At 47.4% G+C, this 12,912-nt stretch overlaps 1 protein-coding gene across 1 annotated transcript in view; it reads left to right on the forward strand.

Moving 5' to 3' along the window:
• The first annotated feature begins 4,444 nt into the window (after positions 1-4,444).
• The window catches only part of MTHFD1 (methylenetetrahydrofolate dehydrogenase, cyclohydrolase and formyltetrahydrofolate synthetase 1), a 93,749-nt gene continuing 85,281 nt past the window's right edge, over positions 4,445-12,912 (forward strand). Inside the window, exon 1 of the mRNA XM_054969853.1 lies at positions 4,445-4,625. Within this exon, the coding sequence (XP_054825828.1) occupies positions 4,585-4,625 (41 nt within the window). The 5' untranslated portion in view covers positions 4,445-4,584. The remainder of the gene's footprint in view (positions 4,626-12,912) is intronic.

Genomic DNA, 12,912 nt, shown 5'->3' on the forward strand with positions numbered 1-12,912 from the left:
TTTTAAATGTGTTGTTTTTAATGAACATGAATTTTTAATTGTATTTTTAATATGTTGTTATCCGCCCTGAGCCTGCTCAGGGGGGGGGGGGCAGAATACAAATTTTAAATAAATAAATTAGAATAGTTTAAACGCTGGCCTCTCCAGCTAAGAAGATTCCAAGTAGCAGGACTGGGAAAAACACTATGTGAGAATCTGGAAACCTCTGCCAGCCATAATGAACAAATTGGGACAGGTAGATTCAGGATAAGACATGAATTTATGGCCAGTTTGGCCAAGGATCCTGGAGGTTTTTTGCCATCTTCTGGGCATGGCGCAGGGGTCACTGGAGGCAGGGCCGGATCAACGGGGGCCGGGGGGGTAGTCTGCCCCCTGCATCACCAAAGAGAGGGCGCCGGGCGCAGCTGCCAGCCCCGGGAGTGCACGGGCGGCAGGACAGGGGGTGCACTTGCCACATGACCCCTGTCCTGTGGGGCAGGCGAATGGCACGGGCGGCCTCCCAGCCACTTGTGCTGCTACCGCCAGCTCCGCAGCACACTGGGACAGCCAGCTTGCTGCAGGGCGGCACGCGCCACCCTGCATGATGATGTCACGGAAGTGACATCATCACGCAGCGCTGGGAGTGCGCATGCGCTGTGCGCGCTTGCGAGTAGCTGGACTTCAGTTGCCCTGGGCCCCGGCAACCGTAGATCTGGGCCTGACTGGGGGTGTGAGGGGAGTAGTTGTGAATTTCCTGCATTGTGTAGGGGGTTGGACTAGATGACCTTGGAAATCCCTTCTAACTCTATGATTCTGTGATTCTATGAGCCAAGCTTCAAGAGATGAATTACATAAGGACGTGCATCAGCGTCAGCAAAGATTGCTCCTCAGAGGGTTTGTTAATTTCCTCTTTACCCACCAAAGGCTCGGTCAGTTTCACCTCCCTTTCTAGGAGGCTAAGAGGAAATAAACAAACCCCTTGAGTAGCAACATTTGCAAGGTCTGCAGAGAGGGTAAATTGACACAGCCTTCTGATCTCTTTTAAAACTCAGCTTCCTGGCTAACGTGCTCCTCCTTGTGTAATTGTAGTTTAGCTCTATGATTCAATGATATAAGCTCCTATGTTAGTATGCCCTAATACTGAAGCAGGTATCTTTAGGTAAAATAGTAGCAAAGTTTTTGATTTACAGTTTCAACAGTTTGATTTAGTGTTTCAATATGAAAAACAAAAACAATTCCCCAACTCCTCATCTTCCTTTTTTACCAATGCACATAAACTATAATTGTTTTTATGGTCTGCTTCTACCCTGAGAACTGTTTTAAGGGTGCCAAATGCTGTTCTATGCTGTTTTTATGCCCCTGGCTTGGTTTTTATGCCTTGTATAGTGCTGTTTTTGATGGTTTTATTGTTTGATGGCCACAGGCATACACAGCTTTAAAAGGGGATTAGACAGAGCCATGGAGGAGAGGTCTATCATCGGCTATTAGTCGTAGTGACTAAATGGAAGCAGCATGCCGAGGCAGTAAACTAGGGTTGCCAGCCTCCAGGAAGCTTCACTCATCAGCAATCTCTTCACAAGTTCTCCTCCTAGCCTGCTCCAAGCATCTTTTAATATTCAATCTGAAGATCAGGGCTTTTTTTCAGTGGGAATGCCGTGGAATGGAGTTCTGGCACCTCTTAAAAATGGTCACATGGCCAATGGCCCTGCCCCCTGCTCTCCAGACAGAGAGGAGTTTAGATTGCCCTCTGTGCGACGCAGAGGGCAATCTAAACTCCCCTCTGTCTGGAGATCAGGGGGTGGGGCCACCAGCCATGTGACCATTTTAACCGAGGGCAATTTAAACTTTAAAAAACTCCCCCCTTGTTCCAGCTGACCCAAAGTGATGTCATTGTGCGGTCTTGAGTTCCACCACTGAGTTCCACCACCTCTTTTCCCAGAAAAAAAGCCCTGCTGAAGATGATCGAATAATTTATTTCATCTCCCTGCTCAGGCACCTGGGCCGTGACATGGAAATCCCAGCAGCAGGAAGAAGCCACCAGCCATCAAAGGCCATTTATCAAGATCCTATCATCTACCACAGTGATCCCCAACATGGTGCCCATGAGTACCATGGTGCCCATGAGTGCCCATGAGTACCATGGTGCCTGCCAGTGCATTTCCTGGTGTTCACTTCCTTCTTCCCCCAAACACCTTTCCCCAAATTAAAGAGACAGTCCTGGCTTTTCCCTATCTCACTGGAGCAGAATATGCTTCGTAACACTTCAGAAGCCATCTTTCAGATGCGCCCTGCTTATCTGCCATGTCTGTTTATTGCACTCTGTGTTATATTCTGGGCCTCTGAGAATGTGTGGAGGAATAACTGTGTAGCTGTGAATCGCTTATCTTGCAGGTGGCTACTTTCACTTTCTCGGCTGGCATGGGAAAGTGTCCATGAAGTGCCAGTTGCAGCCGTATCTCCCTGAAACATGGAATGATCTCATCCTTCTCTTCCCCTCCCCCCTCCATCCTTTTAGGCCCTGCGTGCCTAAATTCTAATGGTCTCTATCCCAAGGCGGGAATCCTGCCCTATAACTAACATTGCTTTCCCCCTTTTCATCACTTCTGCCAATGCTGTAGTCTGAGTGCACTGATACTGATGGATCTCTAATAAAGAAACTTTAACTGGACTCTTGGAGTGTCTACAGTGAAGTATCTCAGGATCTAACTGGCAGGGCCTGTCACCATCACTATTGGGACCGCAGGGAGTGTCCGTTCAGAAAGATCACTGGAGAATGCTTGGTTTGGAACCTCCCAACATTTTGTAATTGTTTCACACGGTGGCCATTTTGTGACTGGTCGTATTTCCCATGGCAGCCATTTTGTTGTAGCGCTCACTATACTTTCCCAAATTTCCAGTACTGCCCATAAGATCAACCAGGTTGGGGCCTCCTGATCATCCATCAAGCTAAGTGAATACTTAAAAACCATGGTTGCTTAGTCAAAGGTCATGTTTGTTGTGCCTATAACTCACATGTCTTTTAAGCTTATCCGGTGTGACATCCAATTGAAAGAGCAAGATTCTCCCTCAATGTCTGTAAAAGTCTTCAACCTGACAGAAATGTATTTTGGGTATTGTAGTTTCAGGTCTTTACTGCAGTGGCTCCAATTTCGTGAAAATGTCTTCTAAAAGGGAAGGTTCCTGGCCGTTTTAAGAACACCACTCCACAAAACGAGAACCACTGCAGTAAAGTACCAAATATTTACAGTGATCTTTGTACTTAGATCCTAGATCTACCTAGATCCTCGTTCAACATTCTGATCACCGTATCACTTTTGATCTAGTGTGTGACTTTAAAGGTAAGAACCAACACCTTTAACCAAAAAACCTGGGAACATTGGCTAGAGAACATGAAGTTCAAACCCTTGTCAGGATAAAAACAGGTACCTAACTAATCCAGTGTGGTCTAATAGACCTCAAAGTGAGGGCCAGACAGTTTGTTCGTATTTTTGAAGAGCTGGGCCTGAGCCACCCAGACTTACTCATATGAATGTGTTGGAGCCTCTGGGAGATCCCCCAGAATTTACACTTGCGTGACCTGGACAGCCCAGGTGAGCCTGATCTCATCAGAGCTCCAAAGCTAAGCAGGATTGGCCTTGGTTAGTAATCGGATGGGAGACCTCCAGGGAAGAGCAGGGATGCAGAGGCAGGTGATGGCAAACCACCTGTTAGTCCCTTGCCATGAAAACCCCACCAGGGGTCACCATAAATCACCTATGACTTGAGGGCACTCTCTACCACCTCTAGATCAGAGATAATTTCCCCCGGAGAAAATGGTTGCTTAGGAGGGTGGGCTCTATAGCATTATACCCTGCTGAGCTGCCTTCCCTCCCCAACCCCCTCTCTCTACCTTCAACAAAACCACACCATTGTATCTTTTCAACGTGCTGGCTGCGGAAGCTCAGAAGTCCTCACTTTCGAGGCGGGGTGGCATTTAATAGTTTTTGAAAGCCTGCAGAAAGCACCCCAGAGGCGAGGCTTACTTCCCAGTAAACGTGCCCGGGATCAGGACGCAGGATCGCAACTCCTGGCGCGATCACTCCCTGAATTACCATCAACTCCGGGTGGGTGAGCTTACTTCAGAGTAAAGGTGCGCTGGATCAGGGGCGTGCAACGAAGAGGTGGGGAGGTTTTTCCTCGCTTTCTCTTTTAAAAAGGCATTATGGTTGTGCAATCCTATGCTGAGTTCCTCCAGTCGAAGTTCGACGAAGTCAGCCGACTGAGACCGGAATAACTCTGCACAGGACAAGATTCGGCCCAGCAGCCCCTTAACGACCAACCAGATCTCCAGGAGAGCCACCTTCGCTCCGATCCGCCGCCCAGCGCTGGGGAAGGCGGCGCCGGCTGGGAGCGCGCCCGGGGGGCGGAGCGGGGCGCCGGAGCGGGCACAGCCAGCCAGCCGCCTCCTCCCTTGGCCGAGCGGCGCTTCCTCCCGCGAAGTCCGCCCGCCACGTGGGGGGCCCGTGCAAGGCCGGCGGCGGGCGGGGCGGCTTGGGGCGCTTTTGAGCCCCTCCCGGCGCCATCGGAGCGGCACTGAGCGCCGCAGCGGCCGGAGGAGGACGCGCCATGGCCCCCGCCCAGATCCTCAGCGGCAAGACCGTTTCCGCGTAGGGCTCGCCCCTCTGTTTGCCCGGCCTGGGGGTGGCGAGGGGGGAAGCGGGCCGGGGGGGGGGGCGATGCGGGGCCTCCGGGGGGGCAGGGGGGCATCTAAGGGACCGGCGAGGGCGGAGCGCTGGGGGATCTTCGGGGGCTCAGGCTGCTGTGCGCCCCCCCCCCAACTTCGCCACTTGCTTGACAAATTTGGGGGGGGGGCTCAAACTCGCAGTGTTTGTGTGACCCCGTGTGGGCAAGAGTGGCTGGACGCTGAAAGTTTCTATCACTGAATCGGAGAGGGCTTGAAAGTTCCCCCAAAGGCGCTTGAGAAACTCGGTTGCGGATTTTCCAGGGGCACCTTACAGTGCAATCCTAAAAAGAATCACGCCATTCTGCGGCTATTGGGCTTAGATCGGATCAACTCTGTTTAGGATTGCACGGTTGCAGTTGGGCTTAGATTGGAGTAACTCTGCATAGTTCAGCGGCACCTTAAAGACCAGCCATTGGGCTTAGACTGGAATGACTGTTTAGGCGTAACCCTGTTTAGGATCTCAGTGTTGCACTTGGGCTTAGACTGGAGTAGCTGTTTAGGATTGCACTGTTACAACTGATCTTAGACGAGTTGGTCTTAGACTGGAGTAACTCTGTTTAGGATTGCACTTTCACTTAGACTGGAGTAACTGTTTAGGATTGCCCTTTTACTATTAGTTTTAGCCTGGAGTTGGGCTTAGACTTGAATAACTCTTTTTAGGATCGCACTGTTTGAGCCCAAGAAGATTTTCAGGGCATGAGGTTTAGAAAGCCAAAGCTCTCTTCTTCAGGTTCCTCCTCCTCCTGTTGAGGCTGGGAGGCCTCCTGCAGTGATCGTAGGAATGCAGTTTTGTTTTGTTCTATGGTGGTTCCCTATGAGGCTGTGATCCTGGGCATGCTTGTACATACGAAGCTGGTTTGTACCAAGTATGCTTGATGAATCAAGGTCAGTCTTGCTTTCTCTGATTGGCAGCTGCTCTCCAGGTCTTTCTCACTACCTACTGCCTGGTCCTTTTGCCTGAATTGAACCTGGGACTTTTCTACAGATGCTCTGCTTAGCCCTGGACTCTCGCCTTCATAGAGCACATGAAGCTGCTTTATTCTAGGCCAGAGCATTGGTCTGTGGAGGTCCCTGTTGCCTGCTTTGACTGGCAGCTGCTCTCCGGGGTCTCAGGCAGAGGTCTTTCTCATCACCTACTGCCTGGTCCTTTTGCCTGGAGATGCTGGGGATTGAACCTGGGGCCTTCTGCATGAAGAGCAGATGCTGTGCTGCGGAGCCAGGCCTCTTCCTTTAACGATACTACGCCAAAATGTTAGTCTATCAAGAGGCGTCTTGCATACCACCTCCTACCTGCTCTTTTAAACTAGAAATGCTGGGGATTAGACCCAGGCAGATAATCTACCACTGAACCGTGATTCCCCCCCTCCCCAACATGAGGCTGTCTTATACTGAGTCAGGCCGTTGATCCATTAAGCAGCATTGGACTCCAGTGGCACCTTAAGAGATAAGCTTTCAAGGGCCAAAGCTCCCTTTTTCAGATACTTTGACTCTCAAAAGCTCATACCCTGAAAATCTTTTGGGTCTCTAAGGTGCCTCTGGAGTCAAATCCTGCTGTTGTACTGCAGACCAACAAGGCTACCTACCTAAAACTAGTCTATTAAAGTTAGTCTTGTCTGCTCTAACTGCTCCCTTCTGCATGCCAAACAGATACTCTGCCACTTAGCTGCGGCCTCTTTCCAGGAGCAAGGGGTGCCTACCCAGGAGCAAGGGCTTCTGAGCTCATTAGTGTTTCCAGGGAAACTTGGTAAGGATTAGAGATGGGCATGAAGCGGGAAAACAGTGGTTCATAGTGGTTCGTCGCAGTTCACAAACCACGAACCGGCATGCAAACCGGTGCATTTGGTTTGTGAATACGTCACTTCTGGGACAGCAGAAGGTCTGCAGAAAGCCCCCTCCCCCTCCCCCCATTGCCTAGGAAACTGATGGATTGGCGCTAGGCTGTCTGCAGGGATAAACCGAAAAATGAACCAGCTCAAAAATCGTTGTGGTTTATCTGAAATGCCCTCCAACGAACCACCGGTTCATGAACCAAAAAAAGGCCCAGATCGTGACAAACTTTGGTTCATATTTCTGTTTGTGCCCACCTCTAGTTAGGATCTAGCCAGCAACTTTGCTGCTGCAGAACAGAAATGGGGAGAAAGATTCATGGTTCTTTCCTGTGAAGTATTTTCCCAGATGGATTAACTCTGCTCAGGAATATGCTGTTAAGAGTCACAGATTTTTTGAGTTGGAAGGGACTTTGGAGGTCATCTAGTCCACCCCCACCCGTCCACCCCCCGCTGAATGCAGGAACAGGCAATGTCAGAGGATGGGTCTGACCCAGCCTCTGTTTAAAGACCTCCAGTGATGGAGAACCCTCCATTCCCAAGGCAGGCTGTTCCACCATGAACAGCTCTTACAGTCGGGAAGTTTTCAGCCCAGATCTACTTGGGGAATTTCCCTGCCAATTAATTCTCATCGTGCTCTTGAGAGCAAGAGGGAACAAGTCTACTCCATCTTTTATGTGATAGTCCAGGAAGCTGTGCCCATTGAAGACTAACACTGAAATCCTAAGTATAGTTACTCCAGTCTAAGCCCATCGAAACCAATGGGCTTAGACTGGCATAACTCAGTTTAGGATTTCACTTTAAAAAAAACCAGTGGTGCAGTGGAAGTAACAGGGCTTCCCCCCGCCCCTCAAATATTCTGCCCTGTCGCAGCTGCACTTCGCAGCTAAATTACATTGGGGACAATCCGATCATGAATCTCGGACGTGTTCTAAGATTTGGCCCTTCGTTGTGGGAGCCCAGACTGCTGATATAATGTTGACAGCTGGTTTGGGGTTGCTGATTGAAGAAGAGAGATCACTTTGCATAAGTGCAACAGCCCCCTTCTCATTGTTGCTTTATTCATCTTAGTTCTTAATCTAGCACTACCCTAAATAGTGTGCAAGTTGGTCCAAACCTCCGGAGCAGAGCAGAACAAAAAATTGGATGAGTGTAGTTTTTGCCCGCAATCTAGAATGTTACATGCCAGTTCAGAACCTCAGCGATAGACCCGGATTTGTTGAAACGCCTTAGTTTGGACATCGTAACAAATTGCGGTTAAATTGAAGATTTTGTAAAGCAGGAAATGCTTGGCTCTATGCTCAAGGGAGAGGGGGAGGGGATATGAGCCCCAAAAGAAATCAGGCTAACGGTGCCATCCTAAGTAGAGTTTCACCCTTTGAAATCATTGAAGTCAACGCTTAGCGTGGCACTATAATTCTCACTATAAACAAATCAAAGTTTTTATGACACATGACTGCATCGTAACTCTGAAATGCTCCTGTTGAAATCCGGAAAGCTGAGCCAAACACATCATAAACCCAGTGATCTGGTTGTGTCAGTGGGAGATAAAATTGCCAGAGATCTCATCTCTGCGAAGAGCTTGGAAGCAGCGAGGACGCAGGCTGGCTTCCTGCCTGGATGCTCCAAAGGGCCTTTCGCTTACCTGCTGTGGGGTGCAAATAGGAATCTCACTTGCTGCAGGAAATGCTGGACAGATTTTATTATTTTATTTTATTTATGTTATTTATAGTCCGCCTTTCTCGCTGAGACTTAAGATAGATTACACAGTGTGAGTCAATACGATCGATAGCTTGGACATTCAGTAATAATGCAATAGGGTATGGATTGCAGAAATGTGAATGCAAACAAATCCCATAGGGAGATGAAGCAAAGCGTAAGCAATTAGACATGACATATTAAATGACACAGAAGCTAATAGGTATGCAGTAGTATAGTCCACAGTCCCTGTCCCTTACCCAAAGAATCTCTCTCAAACATTTCCTTACAATACAACCCTCCTACCTGTATTAAAAAAGCCCTCCTGAATAATTCAGTTTTGCACAGTTTGTGGAAAGCCAGGAGAGTGGAAGGCCTCCTACCGAAAAAGGTAGGCCATTTCCTAAAGTGGCAGGGAGTGGGCCATTGCAGTAATAGGGCGATAGAATTGATGCTTTTTTTCCCTGGGAGAGGAGCTCTGTGTTTTTGAACAGCTGCAGAATTTCAACTACAGCCTTCCCATCTCTGCATTTGCTACAGCTACAACTGTTGAATTTCTCCCTGTTGTGCACTTGTTTAACGCACAGAGACTCCATTGCGGTGAAAATAGAGCTCTCACTCAAGCAGTGAATGGGTTTTAATTAAGAAACTTTGCAGAGATGATGCCAAATTTGTTTACATCATTGATGCCTGCACGTCACATGGCTGGCATTGTCTGAGAAGAATCATCACAATCCATCTATACATTCAAGAAGTCTATTTGAATCCTAACACAAGGTAAGTATCTGTGTTGGACACAGATACTTACCTTGTGTTAGGATTCAAATAGACTTCTTGAATTTCTATCAGTGTATTTATAGCATTGGTATATATAGGAGAATCTGTAATATTTGAAATGGCAGTAATATAATGTTATCAGTTCTTGCACTTACAGCACTTGCACTGTTGAAAATAAAAAAGTATATTTATTTGAGTCTCTTAGAACTAGTTGGGTTCTTCTGGTTGTTTTGCTCTAGCAAGGGACTCTCTCCTTTTTGTTTGCCTATGAGAAGAATCATCACCCTGCCACTCCCGGATGAGAGCATGGTGTAGTGGTTAGAGCAATGGATTGGGATCTGAGAGACCCAGGTAAAACTCTCCACCACTCTGCTATGAAAGCTTACTGGGTGACCTTGGGCCGGTCACACACTCTCAGCCTAACCTACCTCACAAGGGTGTTTGGAGGATAAAAATGGAGGCGAGGAACTATCTAAGCCACTTTGGGTCCCCATTGGGAAGAAAGGCAGGGTATAAATAAATAAATGAGGTAGAGCATGCCCCGTATGCTTTTTGTAAGCCCCTGTATTAATAATTAAGAATTTTTAAAAATCTGTCCAATTCATTGATGCATTTTAATTGATTAATAAAGTTCTTTAAATGAGTTAATCGAATTAGTAGTGAGCTGATGGATGGAGATCTAGGGGAGAAAATATGGTGGTACCTAGTAAAAGCGGCCCCTGCTACAGACTTGCCATTTCCGTGCTTTTAAAGTTACACACCAAACCTCTAGGTTTGCATCTGGCAGCCTTTTCCCCTGCCCGTTTCATAGCATGCTACTGCTGGTTGGCTTAGCTTGGCCATTCCTTCCAGTAGCCATTTATCTGGATTTCTAGAAGTGTTCCATCCTCTGCAGTTAGGATGCAAACAGAAGTAGGCTTGCCGATTCTTTCTTCCAGGCCAGGCTCTTGTGCTTATATTTTTGCTCCTGGCCACTCTCTGGAAATATCTGCTTATTCCATAGGCTAGCAAGATCGAAGTGTTTCTTGCTATGGCATCACGTAAACTCGTTCTTCTGCCGTTCCACTGTTCGTGTGCATCAGCTGTTGTGCAAGCTCTTATGTGCAGGGGTCAGTCAAGTGTAGCAAAGCCCATGGCGACTCTCAAAGACAGCTTGATGCACAGAAATGCAACAGATAATGCTTTGCCCACCACGTCTTTGTGCATGGGAAAGCTTCACATGTTAAATGCATCTGTCTGGTCTTTATTAAAGACAGAGAAGCCGGGGTCATAAGGAAGGCCCTGAAGCTAGGCTGTGGATTTGTCATTTGCGTGCACCACTGCTGAATGTGTGTCACTCTACTGGACGCATCTATCAGTGTTACCTTTATAATTATTGGAGTTGCATTTCTCCAACCACTCAAGTGAAAAATTCGGTAGTCGTTCTAAGCTTTCTTGGACAGTCAGTATAAAGGGAGCGGCTGTGGCTCAGTGGTAGAATCTCTGCTTTACATGCAAAAGGTTTCAAGTTCAGTTCCAGGAATCTCCAGTTTAAAGATCTCAGATAGCTGGTGTTTCGAAAGTCCTTTCTCTTCCCAAAATCCTGGAGAGCACCTGCCAATCAGAGCAGACAGCACTGACTGATGATTTGAGAGAAGGCGCCTTCATGTCTTGGAGATTAAGATAGCCTTATGGGTGTGGTTTTGAAATGCAGCAATGTCTGTCTTTCTGTGCATACGCAAGTGACTTTAACAATGGAAGTTCAGCAGATGAAGCTCTTCTTGGTTTGGGAGAACTGAAAGGAAGAGCATCACCTGCTGTATTCCGGTGCATTGGGCTGCTGTTGAAGACAGAGGAGTTGGGGTGTTAAGAAAAATTGTCCGTCCTCAGTAAAAACCGAGGGCGGTTCTCCTGTCTTAATCCTGGCCGCATGGTGCAAAGCTTTTGGTCCTGAAGCCATATAGTATCAGCCTGCCCCATATCTGAGAGCAGGGCTAGCTCCCACCTGCCTCTTCCTCAAATTAATTTTCAAATTGAGTCTGTGCTTGCAAAGAGTCGCGTGCTGTGTTTGCGTTTGTTTAAGGGAACCTCATCCCAATGCTTAGGTTGGAGCCAGAGAGTGTGTAGTACCTGGAACAGACTGCACGTCATAGAAGTACCGCAAGATTTGTAGATCCATTGTGGTTTGTTAACGTGTGAACATGCCCACAGTCAGGCTAGGGAATAGTTGGGATCAAGGATTATTGACTTTCATGGACCAAGGGTCTGGATTAGAGATGGGCACAAACCAGAATACGAGCCAAAGTTCGTGACGAACCTGGCCGGTTCGTGTTTGTGAACTGGTGGTTCGTCGGAGCCCATTTCTGATGAACCGCCATGAACTTTAGGCTGGTTCATTTTTTGGTTTGTCACTGCAGACAGCCTGGTGCCGATCAATCAGTTTCCTAGGCAACAGGGGGTGGATTTCCTGCAGACCTTCTGCTGACCCGGAAGTGACGGTTTGCTGACCTGGATGTGATGTTTTCACGAACCAAACGAACCGCTTAATGAACCGGGACAGGTTCGTGAAATGCGACAAACCACAAACCGCATGGTTCGGGGTTTTTTTCTGGTTCGTGCCCATTTCTAGTCTGGATCAATATAAGATTTGATTTGATTTATTACACTTTTAACTCACTGTCCCTACAAGTGAGGTCAGGGCGGGTCACAACATCAAATCCATAATACAATAAAAAGATAAAAGCATAGAAACATACAATAAATATAAGTAATATAGTCAAATACAATACAAAATAATTAAAATGAGATCATCCCAAGATGCAGCGATTGTCGTTTCTCAATCAGTACACTTAAGTACTGTGGGGTGTGGCACAGCAGGTCACCATGATCAAACCAGCAAAGCAGGACGGCCTAAAAGGCCACTGGAGGAAGGACAACTGGATAGTTCAGCCACGCTGTAACCATAACCATAGGCCTGGTAGAACATCTCTGTCTTACAGTCCCGGCAGAATAAGTCCCGCAGGGCCTGGGTCTCAGCCCAGGCTAACGCTAGGGCTGAAAAGGCAGCATCATATCTCATTTACAAAATTTATACCCCACCTTTCTGCTTTCAGCAGTGCCACCAAGGTGCCTAACAGGTCAGTTCATAAAAACACATATTAAAAACCATTAAAACCAAACAAAAACACTTCATTAAAACCAAAGCTAAAATACACAAACATAAAAACAATGAATAAAATTGGGCAGGAAGGAAAGATCACTGAGGCAATGCCATACAAAACAAAAAAGTCTTTGTCTGCTGGTAGAGGATGGCAACAGAAGTTTTTCCTGGGGACAAAGTTTCAACATTTTGGTGCCGTGACCAAGAAGGCCGTCGTCCAGGTTGCCACCTGCCTAATCTCAGAAGGTGAGGGTGCCTGAAGGAGGGCCTCAGATGGTTATGGTAGCAGTTGGGTAGGTTCATAAGGGAATAAGTGGTCCCGTTTGCTATTCCTAAACCATATAGGGCTTTAAACGTCAACACTAGAAACTTGAATTGTGTTTAGAAAAGCCTCTGACTGAGAGGCAGTGTAGATGGGCCAAGACTTTGAACAGTTTATGCAAGTCTTTCTGATGCGATCTGTTCCCAGGGTGCTTTTCTCCCTGCTTCGAACTCTTGCCTGCTATCTTCCTTTATTGCGCCACTGGCTTAACATTAACTTGATGGCACATGACTGAACGTTCGTATCTTGATCCTGAAATTTATACGCATGTCCCAGGAATGCTTGCTCTCTTTTGAAATCCCTAGTTGGCTTTAAAGTTGTTTCTGTGTTGGTGCCAGATTAAGAATGCTATTGTCATTGTAAAGTAAGGACTACTGCCCCCCCTCCGTCCAGAAGGAATTAGAAGTGTTCCTCGTATTGCCAGAGACAGATCTGAATTACTGCTAGG

This window comes from Eublepharis macularius, chromosome 2 (assembly GCF_028583425.1).
Source record: "Eublepharis macularius isolate TG4126 chromosome 2, MPM_Emac_v1.0, whole genome shotgun sequence".
Classification (NCBI taxonomy): domain Eukaryota; kingdom Metazoa; phylum Chordata; class Lepidosauria; order Squamata; family Eublepharidae; genus Eublepharis; species Eublepharis macularius.